Raw genomic sequence first — 24,689 nt, forward strand, 5'->3', positions numbered from 1 at the left:
TGTCAAACCCAACCCGATAGTCACCAACCGGAAATAGAAGATATTGTAGGTCAACTGGATTAAAACTAGTAAATTCCTTACACATAAGATAGTAACAGAGTAAAGGGTGACCTTCCACACCCATATGCATGTTCAAGTAATCAACAAAACATGATTTCCTAAACATGGCCCCACAAAAAGGTCGGTTACTTAAACAAGCCCTGATTTTTCACAAAAGTTCAATTGGATTAGTTGTCTAAGCCCATAACTATAATTGGTATACACTTGAATTGATAGTAGCACAGTCTTTTTAGGTTACCTTCACTCTAGCAACTTGACAGGATGACTTTTGGAGAGAAGTTGAATTTATCATTTGGAATAATAAATTGATATAAATGATTTCTGAATATATCATGAAAATAATATATTAATTAGAAATCATGTTGTTAAATTACTATTTAATCAAAAATTAATTTGGAATTAATTTTAGGATTAAAGGAATTACTTAAAAGTATAAGGGGTTGTTTTGCAATTTATTGATAGTTGTGAAATTGAGCTAATGGACTCCATGGAAGGATTGAACGAAAATTATAGGGATGTCGTATAAGTTTTCGTCCAAGGCCTTATTAATGGTAGTACATGGGCTGCTTAGGCCTTAAGCTGGAAATTAGTGTTTCCTCCAGCAAACCTTAGCTTTGGCTCTAAGAAACCAACAACTATATAAAGACCCCAACCCCTTAGGATTTGGGCTACATGCTTCCTAACCCTAGTAGAGCCGAAATTCTGGTGCTATCTCCTCCTATCTATCCTCTCATCCTCTTGCAAAGAGTGTTTGTAAGCCATTAGAGGTGTCATATTTGAGGCACTTGCTGTCAAGAGTTCAAGATCATCAAGGTTTCATTGTTATTAATACATAACAATAAAGTTATGCATCTAAACCCTAGTTTTGTATAGATTTCGAAGTTTTTATTAGCTTCCTATGGTTTCTCTTTTGTATTCAAGTTTTCATGTTCAACTAGTGAAAACCTAGATCCAAAGAATTAGGGTTGCATGAACACATAGGATTTGATGTTATGCACAAAACACATCAGTGGTATCAGAGCATAGGATTAGTTATCTGTTGAATATGATGCAATTGTGAATTTTACAAAGGAGAAGGGAACAGAATCGTCATTATGTTCATCGAACTCGACGATTTGGCATCAACTTGACGAGTGAATTGCACAGACTCGACGAGTTGAGCTGTCAGATCCTAGATTTTCGGCTTTGACAAATCTTTCTTGGATTGATTAGGATAATTACCTTAAATTCGTTTTAAATGGTTTAAAATTGGAAAATTTAATCAGTAATTTTATATCATTATCATGAATTCATGATTGGGTTAAATTTTTAGATAAAGATAAAATTAATTTGTTAATTTAATTATTAAAAAAATTAACCTAGTATTTTTGAAAGGTTTTATAAATACATCATTGGTTTCGAAATTTAAAATTTAAATTGAATAGTTTAATTTTGGAAATTTTAAATTTAAGAACCTTAGTATTTTAAAAGTTAAATTACACCCTAATATATATTGTAGAATTAAAAGTTAATATTTATATATATGTATAAGAAAATGTCAGTATTACCGTTAGTAGGCCTCATTTACGAAGTCGGTCTATAAGGGGGGTATAAGGAAACTGCCTAGAAAATGGCGGTTGAATGGGTGTCCACTCTCACCCACCGCTTCCTTGATTGTTGGAGGGTCGTTAGCTGAACGGATTTGATAGGACACTAAACTCTCATTAATAAGTATAATGATATAAAAAAGTAACTAAATGTTTTCATAAAATTCTCAATCATAGTTACTTTAGGAAAAATGTGAATTTGAAGTTAATCCATGAAATTGCACATTGCTCTTTATAAAAGTCATTAGTGGAGCGTGTCTGGTTAACCGGTACACTAATATGGACTAATAAAGGGTGGCAATGGGTAGCTCGTAAATTGTCATTGATTAATGGAGCGTTTGTGGTTAACCGGCACATTAATTAGGTGATAAAGGACATCGAGAGTACCAAACTAATTTGCATGGTTATTCACACCTTGTTTGTGATCCTCGGTATCCCAGTCACAAATGGAAAGGGCATAATCAAGATTAAACATGCCATTGAATAGTTCAATAAATCTCAAAAGATCTAGGAATTTCATTTAAAGCTTAATTTGCTTAAAATTTCGTTTTTCGTGGTGGTGAAATTCCTAAATCGTCATTTGGCTACCTTTAAATAATTTGCAATTGGATTATGGTATCCCTCTTCTAAATTGTGAATTATTTAGTTGGATCCTACCCTTAATATTTCATTTGGGTGTTATATTGAGGATTTCCTTATCTAATCAAAACTTGTCTTTATTCTTTTGTAGATATCAACTTCCAACAACGCTTCTGGCTCCTCCAAAAACAACTCCAACCACTTCTCGCCCTTGAGAATCTGCTCAAAATATACTTTTGATGGATCCTGTTGAGTCTATGTGTTGCGCCATTGGGCTTAGTTAGTTCGGTCCATATGTATTCACGGTTTGGGCCTGTCCAGCCGTGTTTTGTTTTTAGGGTTTAGTATATATAGTGCATACATGCATTATATTAATGACGCTTCATGAATATTTCCTTTAACAAGTACTGTAACCCTAGCACGCCTCTAAAGTAGAAGTTCTTCATCGAGCTCTTCTGAGGTGTTGCTGTTTTAATCATTCGACACTCGTTTGATTCATAGTGGTGTTCATCGTTTTCTATTACTTGTTACTGTCATATTGATATCTGTTTGAATCTATCGATCTAAGAGAATATTATTCTCATCAATTGGTATCAGAGCAGGAGGATGTGTAAATCATACGCATCTCTTCTGTTTGAAGAATTTTCTTAGGGTTTCTGCTTTTATTGGATCTGTTAAGCCGTCATTCCTTCATTGACGTTGTTCATAGATCTCGATATTACCCTATTCAATCTTTACAAGTCTGATTCTTAGCAGATATATTAAAAAGGTCATCATGTCTCACGAAGATTCACAAACCAATCCGATCAATATCTCCAACAGCATTGGATCCACAACCAGAATCCTGATTCTATACACTCAAGATTATGAAGTTTGGACGCATCACTTTAGGGACTATGTCATTGGTTCTGAAGACAATGGTTATCTTATCTGGGAAGCAATAACATTGGGTCCTTTTGTTCATTCTGGAACAAATAGAACCATTAAGACTCAAAAGGAGTACAACAAACTCTTAACTGATGTGGACAAGATTCCTCAAGATGAAAAAGATAAATTGTTGTGTAATGTTAAAGCCATGAGAATGATCAGATTTGCTTTACAGTCTGATACTTTTCGTTTGGTAAGCCCTTGCACCACGGCAAAAGAGATCTGGGATAGACTTAAAGAGTTGTATTCCACTGATGAGGACCTAGGGCATTCTATCCAAACTCTATTGCTCTCTGAGTTCGGTGCTTTCCAACAAAAGCCAAATGAAAAACTTATTCAGGCATTCGATCGTTTCAACCATCTTTTGAGCAAGATGATCAAGCACGGTATTGGAAGAGAAATGATCGAATAGAAGGTCACATTTATGAATGGTTTAAGACCCGAATGGATGGCTGTGGTATCAACTGTGAAGGCTCACGAGCAATTTAAAACCTATTCATTGGCGAAGATGGTGGGTATTCTCAAGTCTCATGAAAGTGTTGTGACAAAGGAAGCGAAAGTGGGGTCAGGTATGGGATCCTTAGCCCTTCTCTCTAAGGCGAAGAATGTGGCAGAAGGTGAAGAAGAGTCAGAAATGTCAGAATGTGATCTGACAAGCAAAGAGTATGCAATGATGGTTTCCAACCCGAAGCGGTTTGCTCGCAAAAAGTTCCCTATTGCCAAGAACCGAAACTGGCAGGGAAGCTATAGCTCAGAAAAGGCGAAAGAGGAGATCAAAAATAATCCTCAAAAAGAAGAAGAGAAGAAGGAGACCAAACTGGTAGGAGACTTCGGATACGATTGCAACTTCTGCCATGGCAAAAACCACTTTGCTAAAGATTGCATGTTAAGAAAGCTATCGGAGAAGAAGGAGGGTGAAAATGATGAAGCATACCATATGCGCAAGCTGGAGGAGATAAAGAAGAAGAAAGCCTCTAACAGTTCAATCAATGCTTTGATTGTGCAGGAGAACATTGTTGATGATGAGTTTGGTGGCGTAGAGATCTGGTCTACAGACTCTGAAGATGAAGAAATACGTAAACCCACGCATGGCAAGGCATTTGTGGCGAAAGAAGATAGTACTGAGTTTGCAGGGAGATGCTTGATGGTGACAGCTGGAGTGTCACAAATGAGGGGCTACACAACCGAAGGTGAGTATGAGGAGGCGACTCTGAAGGAAGATAAGTGTTTTGCTGCCAAACCTGTGAGCGAAAGGATCAACGACTGCGATCAGTTGATCAAGAAGGTACAATCCATTCTCGAATCACTTAAAATACATGTAACAAACTATGAAAAGGAATTAAACGAATTAAAATTCAAATTTTCTAGTTTAAGTGTCAGTCTAATGCAAACACGCCTCACAAATGCTAACCTAACTGATCAAATTAGCAGGGTGACATCCAAGAATGAGGAGCGAAGGATGTGCATAGAGAAGACGGAGTTAGAGTTAGTTAGGGCAAGAGATGAAGTTATTTATTTGCAACGTGATAACTTCAAACTTTTGAAACAAAGAAACATTTTTTGCTTGATTGCTAAACGTTTATATACAAATATCACTCAATTGCATTTAGATTGTGAAATTGGCAAAAAGATTCACAAAATGATTTTGCCCTTCCTGGAGTTAAAGGAGGATGAAATTGATATTGATGGTTATAACTGTGAATCTATTGTTTCTTCAGATAAAATCTCTGACGCCTATAGGGTTGGTCTGGACAAAATCGAGTCCTTTATCAAGTCCAAAGACCATAAGGACATGCTTAAAAATCTTTTGGATGAGAATGATAAATTGAAAATCAAGACTGAAACCATACAGAATTTTGATTCGTTGAGTACCAAGTTGAGTTCAGAAAACAAGATAAATGTAGAAAACACTTCTGAATTTGACGAGGACAATGATATGAGTGAAATTTCTTTAGAGGATGTGGTTGACTGTTCAGAATTTGTCAAAAGCGAAACAGAACCTACCAAAGGTCTTATATCTGAGAATTCGGTTGAGTTTGCTCGGATGTCCCAAGATAAATCCAAAGTTCTGAAACCGAAGGTAGTGGTTTATCAAAAGGTACAAACTGTACAAAATCAGGTATACAACACGTTAGGGGTTACTCAGAAACACACAGCCGAACTTACAGCCATAGTAAACGAAGATAACGCAAGTGGTTGTGATAATTATTTTTGGTCCACCCCAATTAACAATGCAGATGAGACTGCCGGTTTATCAGAGAGAACCTCATGGAGGGTTAAAGGAAGATACGTGGCAGAACCACTCAACAAGCCTACAAGCTTTGATGTACCCAGTACAAGTGGTACCAAAGAAATGCCAGGCGAACCAATGAAGGCTGCACGCGAAATCTCTTCATTGAAGAGCGAAACTCATGCTGAGAGACCGAAGCCAAGGACAAACATACACAAGTCTCAAAAGTAGCTTGCTGAACAAAAACGCCAGCGAAACAAAAGATATCAAAAGAATCTTAATGAAAGAAAGCAATTTTGGAACTCCCAAAACTCCAATTATGTTCGCACAGAATAGGCGTCAAATATCGAGGCGAAAGCAGGATCAAAGGATAATTCTGATCCATGCACTCACTGCCAATCCTGCAGTCATGCGAACCGAAAGCCTAGTTTCAGTCCCAGATCAAGTGGTGACAAGAACTGAAAGCCTAGTAGAGACAAGAACTGAAACCCTAGTTTCGGTCCCAAGACTAGCCTTGATAAGAACCGAAAGACAAGTTTCGGTCCTAAATCCCATCCTCCTCATTCTCGACCAAAGAAGGTATAGATTACGAAGAAACATTCGCTCCCGTAGCAAGGTTAGAATCAGTTCGGATCTTTCTGGCATTCGTTGTTCACAAGAATTTTGAAGTCTTTCAAATGGACGTCAAATGTGCATTCTTGAATGGAGAACTAGAGGAGACTGTATATGTTGAGCAACCACCGGGTTTCGTGAACGAAAGGTATCCTGATCATTGTTATTCTGGATAAATTCGTCTATGGTTTGAAGCAAGCTCCTAGAGCCTGGTATGAAACCCTTACTCGATTTCTAAAAATGTCCAAGTTTAAATAAGGTTCGGTTGACCCAACCTTCTTTCGCAAGAAAGAGGGTTACCACTTAATGATCGTCCAAATTTACGTCGATGATATCATCTTCGGTTCCACAAATCCCAGCCTAACAGCTGAGTTCAGGAAGTTGATGGAGACTAAGTTTGAGATGAGCTCAATGGGTCCAATTAACTTTTTCCTTGGCTTTAATATTAGACAGGGACCTGAAGGCATATTTATCAATCAGGAGGCTTACACGAAGACCCTACTGGCTAAGTTTGGCATGATGGGAGAGTCCAAAGTAAAGGTTCCTATGGCATTTGGAATGAAGTTAACACCATCTCTAGATAAACCGGCTGCTGATATGACTTTCTATCGTCAAATGATAGGGTCTCTAATGTATCTAACAGCTAGTAGACCGGATATTATGTTTTCTGTTTGTTATTGTGCCAGGGTACAAGCTAATCCACGCGAACCTCATATGGTGGCTGTTAAGAACATCTTCAGATATTTGAAGCGAACATCATCTCTCGGTCTGTGGTATCCTGCTAAATCAGGATTTTTCATTCAAGCATTCTCTGATGCTGATCTTGGAGGATGCAGTTTGGACCGAAAGAGCACTACATGCGGATGTCAATTCCTCGATGGTAAACTCGTCAGCTGGCAGTCCAAGAAACAAACATGCGTTTCACTCTCTACAGCCGAAGCTGAATATATTGCTGCAGCATCTTGCACTTCCCAGGTCATTTGGATCCAAAGCCAATTAAGAGATTATGGCCTGATTATGAAGAAGATTCCTCTTTACTGCGATTCTGAAAGCGCCATCAGGATTTGTCATAATCCATTGCAGCATTCCAAGACGAAACATATAGCACTGAGATACCACTTCATCAAAGATCACGTTGAAGATGGTAATGTGGAAATCCACTTTGTTAGATCTGTTGATCAACTAGCTGACATCTTTATGAAAGCCTTACCTGAAGTAAGCTTTAATAAAATACTCCAAGGCTTAGGAATGATGGAAGCTGAATCAGTACTGAAACTGCTTTCGCCTCATTAAAACTAAACAAGCGAAATAGAGCAAACGCTCGGTCTATTTTGGCTCCAGAATTTTCGGGAACCGAAATGGACCGAACGCGAAATAGAGCGAACACTCGGTCTATTTCGGCTCCTGAGTTTTCGGGAACTGAAATGAACCGAACGCTCGTTCTATTTTGCTTCACTACTTTTAGGTGAAGTTTCGGTTGTATACTTTGTACACTACGTATATCTTTTCTTAATTCATTTCTTCTCATAAAATTCAAAAATATTTTCCTTTCTGTTTTTATTTCTTTTTCATAAAATTCATAAAACTCAAAAATATTTTCCTTTCTGTTTTTATTTCTTTTTCAGAAAATTCATGAAATCCAAAAATATTTTTCTTGTTGTTCTTGTTGCTTTTTATAAAAATCAAAAATACCAAAAATATCGCTGAAAGGTATAAATCTCTTTATCTTTGTACTCGCTAAGTGTCCCTAGAAGCATGCTGCTGCAAGTCGACCAAAGCCTCCAAGACTTCAAGTGAAGCCTTACTGATTTGATATACACCAGTCAAATCTTCCCAATCAGGCTGATAAAATCACTTATTTCAAGAGCTACCTTACTCGTCTCACATTGAGTTAAGAGTTGTCTGCTCGGTCCTTTATATATAGCAGAGGTACTTTCGGTTCTTTAACCTCCTTATCATTTTTCTCCATCTTACTTCGGTTCCTAATCGTAACCCTTGAGACTCTCAGAATTTACCACTGAGGTTTATGGTTACACAACATCTGTGTTAATGATCTTAGCTTCGTTTCCCCACGTGCTAAGTGAAACCCAAAATCCAACACCTTTAACGAATTGATGGTGAACAATCTAATGTTCTAGTTTTCACCCACGTTTTAACGAAACCACTATAGTGGAAGGTATCAAGAAATCTCTTTTTAATTTTTGTGCGATCTTTATAAAATTGTCTGACACCAAGGCTTTTCTTCCCATAAGATCCAGTTTATTTTTGTTTTTGAGATTTCTACAAAACTCACCAAGTCGCTAAATATATTCTCTTACCTACTTGTTTAAATAGGCCACACTGGTCTGAGAAGTACTTCATCCAACTTTCGGTCTAATGTCAAGCACTAAAGTTCAGTTGAAGCTGAGCCACCCCTTATAGCTTAAATTTGAAAAGATGTCTTTCAATGTTTCTTAATAAACAATTGATCGTATTTCAATGGGAAACCACACAGACACTTCTAAGTCTCTCTTGACTTTGAAGGAAGAGATTTGTGCCCGGGATCCATAGTTTCGTGTCTAAATAGACATCACTTAAATCCCACAAATACTTTGTTTTATTTCTTTTCTATTGGCACACTCTTGCACGAAGATCATTATGATTTTCCCAATTCTTGTTCGTGGTACTAATGGCAATTTTTCAGATTTGATGCTTCGATCGTAAATGCTATGGTGGTATACTATGTTAAGACGCGAACATTGCCAGCCTTATATGAAGCGAAAGGGTTTGTCACGGTGTGAAAAGGAATTTGAAAAGTTTTTGAAGTTGAAACGGCGGTAACACGATAATATTTCAAACCGAGTCATTGGATAAGAATTGCCACGGGCGCGTGTGTTGGGTAATACATGCATCAAATACACTCTATAACTAGGCAGCGGAAGAATCGAAACAACAAAACGATTTACCTAAGTTTACATGCACCCTATGGATCTATGACTTCATACTATTACTTCTACCCTATGAAATCTGAAAATACAAGGAAGAATACTAACCTCTTTAGCAGCTAATGATCTTAGAGCTTGACTCCTTGTGCGTGCCACCTTGTTTGGATGATGAGGATCCAAACCAGAATCCCTCTCTTGGTTCACACCCAATGAACTCAAAAGAGTAGAAACAAATATTAAACTAGGAGGGATGAACTATAAGGAAAGTTCTTACACAATGAGGGAGAAAGAAGGTGGCGAATACTCAAGCCAAAAATATGAGCAAGGAGGAATGAATCCCTAAGGCCCTATTTATAGCCTTAGATACCTCCTAGGGTTTTATCCTTCCATCCATGTGGGATGGGATAGGCTAAGAACGAAATTCCCTTTATCCAAAGGGAGATTTCGTCCAACCCCCTTCATTCTAGGGTTCTGGAATGTTCCCTGATCAACCAACTATTGATTAATTCACATTCAACCCTTCTATTAATTAAACTGTTAATTAATTCCCAAATTGTTTTCCAATTAGTTTCTAATTAATTATTAAACAATAATAATTAATAAACTAATCACTCCTATTATTTATTCTACTCAATTTTGAGTCTTGAGGGCAACCCAAGAGGACCCTGCTATTATTAGAAATATCACCAATTAGTTAGTGACCTTGGACACACTTCCAACATCATAAATTTGAAACGGTTCCTAACATCACGCCTGATGACGTCTTCCTAGGGAAACACAGCTGTCAAATCGCGCTTTTTCAGGCGCCGATTCAGAAGATCGTCGCATCATTACTGTGGATTCTTTCTCTCTCCTAGAGATGGCATATAAGGTTTTCTCACACCCCGTGTACCACTTTAGCAATTCACAACTCTCTCAAGAACACACCGGCGAATTTCTACTATTCATCTTCTTCTTCAAACCTGCAACAATGGCTGAATCTTCATATGTTCATGAACAAACTGCCTAGTCCTCTCTTCTCACCATTAAACCAAATCAAAACCTCTTCATTGATCTCTCACCTTTCCAGTATGATCCCTACATGCTGCAAGTGGTTGAATGCCTCAAATATTCACCACTTGTAGTTACCCTAACCAAGGTGGAATATGTTCCAATGTCGCTACTTTCTCAGGTCTACTCAACCGCTGTCTACGATAAAGCCAAGGAGCGTATTTTCTTTGAGATCGTCAATCAAAAGACGTCGATTTCAAAAGCTAGGTTTTGTCTGTTGCTAAGGATTGCTATCGACGACTCCATGATCAACCCTGATTCCATTACCACCACTCAACTCTTCACAATGTTCTATGATATGGGGTACACTGAGGTTCTCACCACTCTCACAAAGTTCAAGAAATCATGCCTTCCTCCTCAGTGGAATGGTCTTTTTACCCTCCTTTCTAAGGGTTTATCGGAGAGAGTTGCAGGTTCTGATGGAGCGAGCAAGGCGTTCATGACCCTTTTCTACGGTCTGTACCATGGGATCAACATGGACTTTGGATCTATCTTATGGTCTCAACTGGTTCAAAGTATTAGTTCTACTTCACGCTACTCTGAAATATCTTGCGCTAGATTTTGGACTCTCGTTACTCAATGGGCGATGGCGAAGTTTCACGTTCCAACAATGGCGGACTCACTGATGTCGTCTATTGCTACTTTCCACACGACGAAGATAATTGTCTCCGATCCATCGAAGTTTCTCTTTATTGGTTCGGTTCCGGAATCCATGTACAGGTGTGTTTCCAGTGAAAGCAAAGTGATAGATGAGTACAAGAAGCTACCCCCTACAGGACCAAGGCGGTTTACTCATGAAATGCAAAGCTCGCTAGACGCAGGAGATAAACCTGCAAAAAGAGGGAAGAAGCCTGAAAGAAAAGGGGAGAAGGAAGGTCAATCCTCTAAAGTTTCAACTCCCAAGAAGCGAAAGTCTGAACAAGCAGCCCCTACTGCTCCAAAGAAACGAAAGACTAAGAAGAAGGCACACAAGCCAAAGGCTCCTTCTCCTTCTTCTAGTGATTCTGACTACGTTCCATCTGACCCATAGCCCGAACCAGAGTCCAGTGATGATGACGTTTCTCAACACGAAAGTCCTCCTCGAGGTGATTCGCCTCCACCCTCACCAACTCATGAAGGTAACCGAAACTCACCTCCTCCTTCTCCTACACAATCGGTTCCTATTACCATTGCTCCGTGCCCACCTCCCATCACATCCTCAACTACAACTTCAATTCCCATTCCCACCCCCTTTATTCACCGAAGTTACTACAATTACTACTACTTTCGAATCTGAAACCCCAATTACCTCAAAACCTATATCCCCACCTCCCTCACACGAATCTGACACTGTTCTTGGAGGAGCAGAAATGGAATTTGATTCTGTCTATTTTATCCCACATCGAGTGCAGAGCGATGATGATCATGACGCTCCTGTCACAAAGAGGCAGATAAAGGATCTCAATAACAAGCTTGACCAATTGCTTTCTTCCTCTTCTACTTCCAGTAATGCATACTCTGAAGCAGCTATCAAGGCTCTGTTAGCAACCTTTGTAAAGGAGCATGACACTTCCATTTCCAATGTTGTCAAAGCTATAGATGCTTCCACTTCCACATGTCAGAAAGATTCTATTGCAGTTGAAGACTCCACCAAAGATTGCAAGCAAGCGACCGCAAACGTCGAAAAACTAATTTCTGATACTCAAATTTTTCTTGATTCTCTTCAGGCTGCAGCTCAGAAAAATGCTCAAATGGTGAATGCTTCTGTTGATACTCTTACCAGCTCGCTTCAAGCTGAAAAGAAGCACTTTGAGGAAACACGAAAATCCATTCAGTCTGCCAACACTGAGCTTCACACATCCGTAGATGCCCGTCTTACTCAACTTGAAGCCGAACTAGCTGTGGAAAGCAAGATAATGGATGAGCTGGATCGTCGAACTTCTCAGCTTAAAACTCAGAACTTAAAGCTCAAGATGGCAACCAAGGAAATTGAAGAACTTAAGTCTGAGCGAGCAGTCGTCAAAAGCTCTATTGGTGATGTGCATTCTATTCTTTTACATCTTCTGGAAGCACATGACTCAGTCCTTACAATATCGGTTCGACGCCACTTGGCTGAGAAATTGAGACCTGCTCTAGACATTCTAAGCAGGATTGAGGATGTTCCGGAGCCCGTTGTCCCTCCGAAACAAGGGGGAGAAAATGTTACCCAGGGTCAATCACAACAACCTCCAAAAAGCAAACCCATCACCCAACCGAAAGTCACTGCTGAACCGAAGGGTAATGAAGCTTCGGGCAGTATGAAGGACAAACGAAAGAAGAAAATTGGTGATAATGATGAGGATGAAATCGATGATGTGGCTGATATAGAAGAAAAAGGTTCCAAATTCGAAAACCTCAAAATCAAGCCAAATGATTGAGAGCTTGAGGAAAAAGTTCATAAAGCAAAGGAAGAAGTTGAAAGGGAGAGGAAACAAAAAGAAGCGAACGATGTATTAGAACAGAGGAAATCTATGTTCCCTCTGTGGACTATGGAAAAGCTTCTAAAGGAGGTAATTGAAGATCCAAGCACACATTGGCTCGAACCGGTCCTTTCATTCGATCTTGAGAATTCCAAGGATTCTCAATTTGATATGCCAATCACCCGAAAAGCGTTCATCTTTCATTGTTTTGAGTCAACAGTTGCCATCCCCTCTCCTGACCCGAAGGTTGATCGAGACTTTATCGAATACTATCTTACGTTCTCTCAACCGCAATACCTGACGTGGAGTAAACAGGAGATCACAACAGTCAAGGTGTTGAAATCCACTTCAGCAGGGAAGTTTATCAATGTCAAATTCAAAGTGACCTGAGGCTCAGACAGTTCGGTTCACATGATCTCCCTAACTGATCTTCCAAATTTGAATCCTCATGATTGGATTCTCTTGAACAATATTTTGTTGACTAATCAACAAGAGTATGAGCCTATCATTGATCACATTAAGGCCCCGTTTGATAGTTGTTGACTGAGAAATGTCTGTCTCAGTAAGAAATTCTGACTGAGTAAGAAACCATGTTGTTTGATTATACATCTGACTGAATGTGCTGACTGATGCAAAATGACCATTTTACCCTGATGCTCTATACGTTTCTATAATAATAATAATAATAATAATAATAATAATAATAATAATAATAATAATAATAATAATAATAATAATAATAATAATAATAATGATAGTAATGATAATAATAATAATAATAATAATAATGATAATAATAATAATAATAATAATAATAATAATATTAATAATAATAATAATAATAATAATAATAATAATAATAATAATAATAATAATAATAATAATAATAATCAGCGTTATACAATATATAAAATGTTTGAGCAACTATAACAAAACAAAGTTTCTAGTTTGGTGGTAAATATGTTGGTTTGTGAGTTTGAGGTGATGGGTTCGATTCCCATTACCCTATTTTCCATTGTCATATTTTTAAAGCCCATGGGTAAGTTTGGAAAGCCTTCCTCCATTTCTCAGTCAGCTAACTCCTGACCTCTTTCTCACTCAGCTCTTGCTGACCGAGTCAGCCACCTAAATTTTGTTTATCAAACAACTTCAGCTGACCGAGTCAGCCGAAAATGTCTGACCTGACTCGGTCAGACATATATCAAACAGGGCCTAAGTGAATGTTGGTGTGCTATATTCTTGAAGTCGCAAAGATGGATCAGGGAATCGCCTCTGCCTTGAGAAGGAAGCCCACTATCAAGCCAATAGGAAAGGCAAGCGACATTAACGAGATCATGAAGGGAAAAATCGACCCACAGTTTCATACAGTCATGTTCATCAGGGGCGAAGGTCAAAAGTGCATGTTCGCTCTTGTTGACAAACACCTGTTTTCCACTTCCTGCTTGGAGCATATTCTCGATATCATACACAGGTGCAATCAGAACAGTGAAGCAGATAAGAAGATGTTTTCAGATATGCTTCGGTGGTACATTAACTTTCGTCAAACTCTTCTTTCCATCATACCAAAGTTGTTCAAGACTGTAAAGAAAGTCATTGTTACTCAACCAAAGTGATCTCTCGCCTCAGCTGGCGCAAAGGGGGAGATTGTTGAGTCTATGTGTTGCGTCATTGGGCTTAGTTAGTTCGGTCCATATGTATTCACGGTTTGGGCCTGTCCAGCCGTGTTTTGTTTTTAGGGTTTAGTATATATAGTGTATGCATGCATTATATTAATGAAGCTTCATGAATATTTCCTTTAACAAGTACTGTAACCCTAGCATGCCTCTAAAGTAGAAGTTCTTCATCGAGCTCTTCTGAGGTGTTGTTGTTTTAATCATTCGACACTCGTTTGTTTCATAGTGGTGTTCATCGTTTTCTCTTACTTGTTACTTTCGTATTGATATTTGTTTGAATCTATCGATCTAAGAGAATATTATTCTCATCAGATCCAATTATAATGATTGGATTCGCAACATCAAAATGGCTTTGAGATCGATGAAACTAAAGCTACTCCTCAAGAAATTGTTGAGTATAGAAGATACTGCAATGATGCGACCAAAGTGCCATACATCATGGTTGCCACTATGACTCGTGAGCTACAAAGGTTCTATGAGGACTTCTGGCCATATGTGATCAACAAGGACTTTATGGAAAAGTACCATCAACGAGCTCGTCAAGAGAGGTATGAAATTGTGAAGTCCCTCATAACCAGCAAGATGAAGGACGGAGAGTCCGTCACGAGCCACTTGCAACGATATGTGGATCATCTCTTGAAGCTCAATGTAAACTTTGATGAGGAATTGGATATTGACATAGTCTTGCACTCATTGCCTTCTTGTTATGATCAGTTTGTTATGACTTATCATCTGAACAAGGAGGAAGTTACATCGAGTTAACTCCAAAGCTTGCTGAGAACCACTGAGAATGGAATGAAGGGAAACAGTATTTCCTCCACTCCTCATGCTACTGCTGCTGCTCCTGCCATGGCCATTAGGAAAGGGAAGGGGAAGAAGAGGAAAGTTCCCTCAAAACATAATTGGAAGGGAAAGGCTCAAGTCGGGTCGTCAAGCAATGGCCCTAAAGGAAAATCTAGTTCTGAAGCTCCCCCTGCCTCTGATCCTAAAGAGGCTACTTGTTTTTACTGTCATGACAAGGGTCATTGGAAGAGAAGCTACCCCAAGTACTTGCAAGACATAAAGGATGTCAAGGTTAAGCCAACCTCGGCAGGTATTTACACTATTCAATCTAAAAACTCATCGCATTCTAATTCTTGTGTCCTTGATACAGGATGTGGTTTTCACATTTGTTCTGACTTGCAGGGGCTAAGAAGAAGTAAGGATGTGGAGCATGGGAAGATGAACCTGATTATGGGAAATAGGAGATGTCACCTATTACCAAGATTGGGATTCACTCTTTAGTGCTTAGTAGTGGGTTAAGTTTAGAATTGAACAATTATTGCTACTCTTCAGAAATGACGAGGAATATTATTTCTTTTCATGGTTTATACAGACAAGGTTTTAGATATTTTTTTGATAATGAGAATGGTTCTATTTATGCTTATTATAATGGTGTATTTTATTTTGAAGCATTACCTTGTGATGGCGTGTATGAAACTGTGATGGTTGTAGACAATTTAGGAAATAGTGTGTTGCAAATTGATTCGTCTAATGGTTTAGACAAAGCATGCTTGAGGCATTGTAGTCTTGGACATGTCAACAAGAAGCGCATTGCCCAACTCCAAAAGGATGGAGTGTTGGAATCATTAGACTTAAGGTCAGATGATACATGCGAGTCTTGTTTGCTTGGAAAGATGACTAAGTCACCTTTCACTGGTTCTTGTGAAAAAGGTGAAGGATTGTTGGATCTCATACACATATATGTGTGTGGGCCCTTTAGATCCACCACAAGGGATGCAAATCGATTTTATGTGACTTTTACCGATGATTACAACAGATATGGATATATCTACTTAATCAAGCATAAGTCAGAAACCTTCGAAAAGTTGAAAGAATTCAAACATGAAGTCGAAAATCAATTGGGCAGGAAGATCAAGATGCTCATATCCGATAGGGTGGTGAGTATCTTAGTATCGAATTCCACTACTACCTCAAGGAATGTGGAATTGTTTCACAATTAACACCTCCTAGACACCACAACTTAATGGTGTGGCTGAGAGGCGTAATCGAACCTTGTTGGACATGGTTCGTTCCATGATGAGTCGAGCTTCACTTCCGATATCATTTTGGGGGTATGCCATAGAGACTGCCACCCATATTCTTAATCTAGTCCCAATAAAGAAGGTTGCCAAAACACCTCACGAGATGTGGACAGGGAAGGTTCCTTCGTTGGCACATATCAAGGTTTGGGGTTGTGAAGCTTTCGTTAGACGAGAGACTCACAACAAGCTTGAACCTCGAAGTGAGCGATGTATCTTCATCGACTATCCACAGAAGTCCTTTGGATACTTGTTCTACAGACCTAGTGAAAATGTGGTCTTCGTCGCACGAAGGGGAGTCTTTCGTGAGAGAGAGCTCATATGCAAAGAGGACAGTGGGAGTACAATTTATCTTGAAGAAATTCAAGATTAAAGCGATGAAGGAACCTCTAATAGTAGCACTCAACCCGAGGAAGAGATTCATGTTGAACCAATTGACAAGTCATTGCCTCTTATACGTTCCATTCGAGTTAGAATGGCACCAGAGTTTTATGGTTTCCATATTACTATAAATGGTGATACGTTTATCAGTGATAATACACTGGTAAATTTGGATGAGCCTTCTAACTACAAGGAAGCCATGGCGGGCCCTGAGTCTGCTAAATGGAAGGAGGCAATTGGCAGCGAGTTCCAGTCCATGTATGACAACCAAGTTTGCAATTTGGTTGATAATGTACCAGGTCGTAAGACAGTTGGCTGCAAATGGATCTTCAAGAAGAAGACCGACATGGATGGAAAGGTGCACACCTTCAAGGCTCGACTGGTTGCGAAGGGCTTTACTCAAACCCCAGGGGTTGACTATGATGAGACCTTCTCATCAGTGGCTAAGATTAAATCTATTATGGTTATGTTATCCATATTTGCGTTTCATGATTATGAAATCTGGCAGATGAATGTCAAAACCGCTTTCCTTAATGGAAAGTTGGTTGAGGATGTTTACATGAGTCAGCCAGGGGGTTTTATGGATGCTAAATACCCTAATAGAGTGTGTAAGCTTGAGAAATAAATCTATGGATTGAAACAAGCTTCTCGTATATGGAATCTTTGCTTTGATGAGAAGGTCAAAGACTTTGGTTTCTCTAGGAGTGAATATGAATCTTGTGTACATGTCAAAGCTAGTGGGAGTATAGTCACCTTCCTGGTATTGTATGTTGATGACATACTACTTATAGGAAACGACGTTCCAACTTTACAGGAGGTTAAGTCCTGGCTTGGAAAGTGTTTTGCTATGAAGGATCTAAGAGAGGCTGGTTATATTCTGGGAATAAGGATTTTGAGAAATAGGAGTAGAAGACTAATTGGACTTAGTCAAAGCACGTATTTGGATAAAGTGCTAAAGCGTTTTAGCATGGAAAATTCAAAGAAGGGAGAGTTACCTATCCAGAGTAATACCAAGCTGAGTAAGACTCAGAGTCCGAGTACCGATGCAGAGGTATCAGAGATAAGTCGAGTTCCATATGATTCCTCCGTTGGATCGATCATGTACGCTATGACATGTACTCGCCCTGACGTGGCTTTTGCTTTGAGCATGGTTAGTCGATATCAGGGAAATTCGGGTAAAGCTCATTGGATAGTGGTTAAGAACATCCTTAAGTATCTACGAAGGACGAAGGACTGGGCCCTTGTGCTTGGTGGTAGTGATGACTTCAGAATTACTGGGTATAGCGACGCCAGCTTTCAGACAGACAGATACAACTTCCGTTCTCATTCAGGCTGGGTGTTTACCCTTAATGGAGGAGCAGTAACTTGGAAAAGTTCCAAGCAAGAGACCTAAGCTGATTCAACATGTGAGTCAAAGTATATAGCTACGAGCGAAGCGTCAAAGGAGGCTATATGGTTGAAGAACTTCATTGGAGACCTTGGAGTTGTGCCAGCCATTAAGGAGCCGATGGAGATTTTCTGCGATAATGAAGGGGCGGTTTCCTTGACCAAGGAACCAAGAGATCATGGAATAGCTAGGCATATCGACAGAAAATATCATTTTATCAGACATTGAGTAGAAGAAGGACATCTCGTCTTTAAGAGGCTATCATCAGAAGAGAATCCTGCCGATCCCCTCACAAAGGGTCTAAGTAGGATTAAGCACGTTCAGCATGCGAGGAGAATTAGTCTGAAGGATGATATTAGTTTTGGAGATTAGATAGATATTTAGAAACTTGTAACAAATAAATGTAATTGACATTTGATGATTGAATAAATGGAGATTTGTTTATGAGTATTGTTTACTATCTTTTGTCAATTGTTTATCATTGTGTTTAACTTTTGCATGTTTTACTTCCCGAATAATTAGATTGTTCTAAATATCCACAGTCGATCATACTTTGGAAGTAAGTAGTGAATTAAGGTTGTCATTAATTGGGTTGTAGATTGTCTAAGTGTTTAAACATGGCAATGGTTTGCTACAACATTCATGAGTACTTTTGAAATGGGAATTTAAGTATTGGATTAAACTCACGCTCAGTGAATTACTTCATGGAATTTATCACGAGTAATTCTGAGACGATAATATCGTAAAATCTTTAAACCAAGATATATGAGTTGTTGCTTACGAGTTGGTTATGCATTGATAATGTGTAAACGCATCAGTAACTTGGTGTTATAAAATGTATTGTTATGCATCATTTGATGAGTAAATAGTACAAGCATATGATTCAAAGTTTATGTTGGATTAGATGTCTAAGCCCATAACTATTATTGGTATGTACTTAACCCGAGAGTAGCATGGTCCATTTGGGTTGCATATCATCAGGACAATTTGTTAGGATGGACTTTTGAGAGAAGGTTATTTATGGTTTATTAATATATTATAAGTTATAATATATTAATATGAAATCATATGTTTTAATTAGTATCGATCAAGAATTAATTTGGAATTAATTTAGTGATCAAAAGAGACTAATTAAATCTATGGGGACTAATTATGATAATTAGTTATATTTATATGTGTTGGGCTTATGATCCATGTTGGACCAAGTTTATGTATGGATACATAAAGACTTGGGCCACATGAACCATGGATCATAAAACTCATGGGTATGGATTATGGGTTATACCCATGACCCTTGGAATCCTACATATAAATAGGTTACTCCATAGCCAAAATCACCACTTCTTTTCTTAGAGAAATATGGAGGTGTTTTGGTGCATGGAATTCTCTCTCAAGAGCCACCTTTGTCCTAGGTGTGTTGTGATTCCATTTGAGGCATTTCATACTATTGGTGCTAAGCTCTTAAGGCCAAATACATCAAGACTTCAAGCCACATAAAAGGTATGTTTCCCTAACTAGTATATTATATGGTTTATGTCAAATGCATGCTAGTTATAGGTTTAATGCCTTGGAAACCATTTGCATGTATAATAGAGAAAACATAGATCCAAGGTATTTAGGGTTGTATGTGCACCATAGGATGTTGTAGTATACTAAAACCCAACAGTTTATCCGTTCCTTTTTCCCTAAGGGGGAAAAGCGATATCTTGGGCCCCTCGATGATTTGGTGTTGACTTATGTGTCGGGCCCGGTCAGGACTAAATTGATGTGTTCAATTAAAGTCTCTGTCATTACAAATCAGAAATCGAGAAAACAAAATGATGGACAACGAGAATGATTATGTTCCATATCATTTTTCCACATGATATCTTGCAGAACGGAGGATTATATGATCACTTATCTTAGGACACGTAACTGACTAGGTCAGAGTTCGACAGTAGCTTTTGAGAGCTACAATGTGCTGGTCAATTTTGAAGTTATACTTGCAATTATAGTTATTAGACTTATCCAAGTGGGAGACTGTTGGATTAGGTGTCTAAGCCCATAACTGTAATTGGTATATACTTGAATTGATAGTAGCACAGTCCTTTTGGGTTGCTTCACTCTAGCAACTTAACAGTATGACTTTTGGAGAGAAGTTGAATTTATTATTTGGAATAATAAATTGATATAAATGATTTATTAATATATCATGAAAATAATATATTAATTAGAAATCATGTTTTTTAATTAATATATAATCAAAAATTAATTTGGAATTAATTTTGGGATTAAATGAATTAATTAAAAGTATAAGGGGTTGTTTTGCAATTTATTGATAGTTGTGAAATTGGGCTAATGGACTCCATGGAAGAAGTGAATGAAAATTATAGGGAGGCCCTATAAGTTTCTATCCAAGGCCTTATGAATGGGAGTGCATAGGCTGCTTAGGCCTTAAGCAGGAAATTAGGGTTTCCTCCAGCAAACCCTAGTTTTGGCTCTAAGCAACCAACAACTATGTAAAGACCCCGACCCCTTAGGATTTGGGCTACATGCTTCCTAACCCTAAGTAGAGCCGAAATTCTGGTGCTATCTCCTCCTCTCTCCTCTCATCCTCTTCCAAAGAGTGTTTGAAAGCCATTAAAGGTGTCATATTTGAGGCACTTGCTCTCAAGAGTTCAAGATCATCAAGGTTTCATTGTTATTACTACATAACAATAAAGGTATGCATCTAAACCCTAGTTTTGTATAGATTTCGAAATTTGTATTAGCTTCCTAGGGTTTCTCTTTTGTATTCAAGTTTGCATGTTCAACTAGTGAAAACCTAGATCCAAAGCATTAGGGTTGCATGAACACATAGGATTTGTTGTTATGCTCAAAACCCATCAAGTTCAAGCCTGCATATTGTAGTAACAACCGATTGGTTTATTCTGTCTTGCTACAATAAAAAGAATAATTAATTAGACATTTTTGTATGTATGTTACGAAGGACATTACTGAATACACAATTCCAGACCAAAATTCCAGAACACAACTCTGGAGCTACAATCCGAAACGCAATTCCGAACCTAAATTTAAGAACAAAATTTCATAATGTTCATCGTATTGCGGAGGAGTTCTTATTATTCCGGACATGTTTTTCGGATTCCAGACTTGTTCCGGACTAGTCAAAATGAAGTCTTTTATAAGAATTTTGATGTAGCGTACATATATTCCTATATTTAATCATATAATTGTCTTTAAACTAATAAAATTCAAAGAAAAACTAATAATACCTATATAAATACATAAAATATACAGGTTTTAACGTATAGTCTAAAATATAGACATAATTATAAACATAATAGAAACTTACCTAGAAAAAATGCATCTCATCACCGCTATCAGAAGACATTTTCAGTTTTAGTGGTATCTGAAATGCGGGTAATCAGAAATAGGTAAACCAAAATGAGAGATTTCGAAAAAAAATCCGAAACGGGTTAAAATGGTATTTATAAGTGGGACCACATTGTCGGGGCGGATCCATTACCCATTCATCGAATACAAAATCGGGTCAGAAATGACCCATTATCATTTTGCAAAAAAAAAAAAGGTTATTATTAGTAAAATAACATTAGAAAATAGTTAGTTTACTCAATGTCCCAATAAAATAATTATATCAAGTTGATTCATTATATATTTTTTTTCAATTACAAAAACCTATAGAATTTAAAACCCAAAAGACATGTTTTTTTAGCATAACCAAAAATTATTATCCGTGATAGCCAGGTGACTTTTATAAATATGTTCAAGCATCTTATTTTGTTATTTTATTTGGGTAATCTACCAACCATACTACATGTCACTTCATAGAGCCCAGTGGTGTGGGGAGCAATTAAAATTGACATTTCCTAGGCTGTATTGATGCGCCTCAGTTCCAAGAACCCAATCATAACAATTCATCCATAACATTGTAATAAAATTAACTAAATAAATATTACAACATTATATCAACAGTAACAATTTTTAATCAAACTTCTTGTTTTGAGGTTGTAACATGAACAAAAAAATGCCTCCAGCAACAGAAACATTTAAGGACTCAAATTCCCCTGCCATTCTAATGTTTATTAGTTCACATGCCTCATGGGATTCTTTGGAGAGCCCACTCCCTTCACTACCCAAAACTAGACAAACTTTTGTATTTGTTAAAATTCGGGCAAGTTCATGAGAGAGACAAGACACTGGTTTTGATTCATTTTTGCTGCCCGGACTGCCTGCAAGAATTTTCATTTGAAAGCCATTGACAAGAGATTGTAAATGAGACCATGTGCCCGAGACTATTGGTAGTTGAAATGATGCACCTCGGCTTGCTCTAAGTGCTTTCTCATTGAATGGATCACAACATCCGGGGAGTAGAAATGCTCCATCCTGTTGATTTTTAAACAAACGGAAGGGTAAAATGGTCATTTAATCTTTGTTTAAACGGTTCAATCGGTTCAAAAAAGGAAGAATCTTTTGTTCGTTTTAGAAGTTTTATGTGTTGTTTTGTTTTGACCGAAAAATAAAATGACTATTTATTTGAATCTTGTTATAAATAGGTATGACTTATAGATGCAAGGGTAAAATGGTCATTTAATCTCATTTATTCTGTCCAAAAAAGAAAAAGCATTTGTTCATACAACACTTCGTTTAGACAAACATCATTTATTCATATAGCACTTCCTATAGACACACAAGATTTATCCGGATAACATTTCATCAATACAACAGTTAATGGGGAAAAAAAACAGGAACCTAAATAAGCATGGTACTTCTAAACAGAAGGGTAAAATGGTCATTTACTCTCATTGAGATGGTTCATTTAGTCCCAAAAACAGCCTTTGTTCATTCAGCACTTGCTTCAAATAGACATAATTTTTGCATTAACTTTATATAAGCACTTAAGGAGAAAAAAAAATGCCTAAATAATCCTAGTATTTCCTAGACAGAAGGGTAAAATGGTCATTTGCATTCATTCAGATGATTCTACGTTGGTTAATAAAAAACAGTCTTTGCTAATATAACACTTCCTCTCGAAACACATCATTTATCTCGACAGCATTTTATCCATTGAGCACTTAATGCAAAAAAATACCCTAAAAAAGAAGCATATTATGTAAAAAAAAATGAAACTTAGTAAATTACGGAATTACCCATCCGAATGCCACCGCCGATCTTAATAACGTGCCAAGATTACCAGGATCCTGAAATTACATGACAACACAAATCCTACAAAATCAGTTCAAAAATATTAACAGAAACTTATGTTTTCTAGGGCTATTTTTTATTATGAGGATGAGTAGGGGCTTTTACGTCTTTTCCAAACACTAGACATAAAAAGAGAGTCTCTGGTCCACCACCTTGTCCTGCCTTTTTGGATGGGACAAAAGTTACAATTTTGTCCCATTGACATCGCTCTCAGTCTCAGTCCAATGTAAGCCAAACACAAACACAAACACAGTATAAGGTCGTCTTGTTCTATTCGACAAATGTTATTAACACATGAATTTATAGAATTTATAATTGGGGAAATAACCTGGATTCCATCAAGAACAAGAATTCGGTATGCAGATGGGAACCATTTTGAAAAATCTTGATGGTCGTTGTTTTCTAAAGAGTGAAAAGTTGACGGAATTTTCACTAAAGAAACCACATCAATGGATTCCGTGGATTGAAGTCCAGAAAGTTTCTTCATCACCATTGAATTAACACGAACAACATGAACACCACTTTCAACAAACTCTTCTGGAACCGAAGCTTTTTCATGTAAAAGTAAACAATCTATTGTTGTTGGCTTTTCTTGCATTGATTCTTGAAAGTTGTAGATTTCCCTAGTGTTATAAACATATGATTTAGGTTAAAAAAAACCCATATGTTTTGTAGTTAATATAAATTCTTTGAATTTCTAAGATAAAAATGAAATGAACCCAACAAGCCCAGAAATTGCTGGTGTTCGATTCAACGGAAAGTGTATCGAAATTTGAATTATTAGGATAAGAAAATTGACCTTACATGTCAGCTTTTTAATGGAGTCGGCATTCAAAAATGAATCGATTTAATATCAATACAGATGATTCTAAAGTTGTGTGAGGAAATCAGCATAAACCCTTTATAGAAACTGGGGTTAAGATTAGACAAGCATACCTGAGTGGAGTAGTTCCAACAAGAAGAACAGAACCATGAGAATGGCGATAAGATGAGCTGTTGCGAAGCTTTACGCAATGCTTCACAAATGGATTTGATGTGCTTGTGATGGATTTGACATGGAACGGTGGTATAGAAGGTGTCGCCTCAGAAGAACTGCCGTCGCCGACGTCTACATGAGAATTTGGGGTTTTGGTTGGTAGGGCTAGTGAGAGGAAAGAATTTGACCTTGGTTTGCAGATAGTTAAGGGGGAAGATGGTGGGAAGGATGACGATGACCACATCGTATTTGCACTTTGCAATCATTTTCAGTTTCCTCTAGACTGCTGATCTTATAGCAAAACAGCTCTCACATATGGTTTTATAACGGATTAACGAATTATTGCATCAAATTTTACAAAGTTTAATAGATTGTCAAAAAAAAGTTTATTGATATAAAAGTCTTTGTTTATCAATTTGATTGGTTGTGCTGTGACGATTTTTTGTTTGTTTGTATCTTTTAGTTTTTCAATTTTTTTTTTTGGTTTTGTCATTTTAACCTATAACATGCAACATATTTTATGCAACATATTTTCATGTTATCATGAAATATTATTTGCCAAAAAAAACCCTTAATCTTA

At 37.6% G+C, this 24,689-nt stretch overlaps 1 protein-coding gene across 1 annotated transcript; it reads right to left on the minus strand.

Moving 5' to 3' along the window:
* Positions 1-21,844: 21,844 nt before the first annotated feature.
* On the minus strand, positions 21,845-24,437 carry LOC145108809 (tRNA/rRNA methyltransferase (SpoU) family protein). The gene is made up of 4 exons (XM_079045900.1): positions 24,070-24,437; positions 23,462-23,756; positions 23,079-23,129; positions 21,845-22,314 (listed from the first exon to the last, which is right to left on the minus strand). Exons 1-4 carry the CDS (start codon positions 24,351-24,353, stop codon positions 21,913-21,915), a joined length of 1,032 nt encoding a protein of 343 aa, XP_078902026.1. The 5' UTR covers positions 24,354-24,437; the 3' UTR covers positions 21,845-21,912.
* Positions 24,438-24,689: the final 252 nt, after the last annotated feature.

This window comes from Lactuca virosa, chromosome 4 (genome assembly GCF_052849685.1).
Source record: "Lactuca virosa cultivar CGN04683 chromosome 4, Lactuca_virosa_CGN04683_v6, whole genome shotgun sequence".
Lineage (NCBI taxonomy): Eukaryota > Viridiplantae > Streptophyta > Magnoliopsida > Asterales > Asteraceae > Lactuca > Lactuca virosa.

Bases quoted from the DNA above. Each gene is read 5' to 3' on its own strand.
- LOC145108809 (XM_079045900.1), bottom strand. From the start codon at position 24,353: ATGTGGTCATCGTCATCCTTCCCACCATCTTCCCCCTTAACTATCTGC. The intron at 23,757-24,069 runs GTATGCTTGTCT...TTATAACACTAG, and splicing joins GTTGGAACTACTCCACTCAG to GGAAATCTACAACTTTCAAG. The intron at 23,130-23,461 runs GTTATTTCCCCA...ATGTAATTTCAG, and splicing joins TTGTTCTTGATGGAATCCAG to GATCCTGGTAATCTTGGCAC.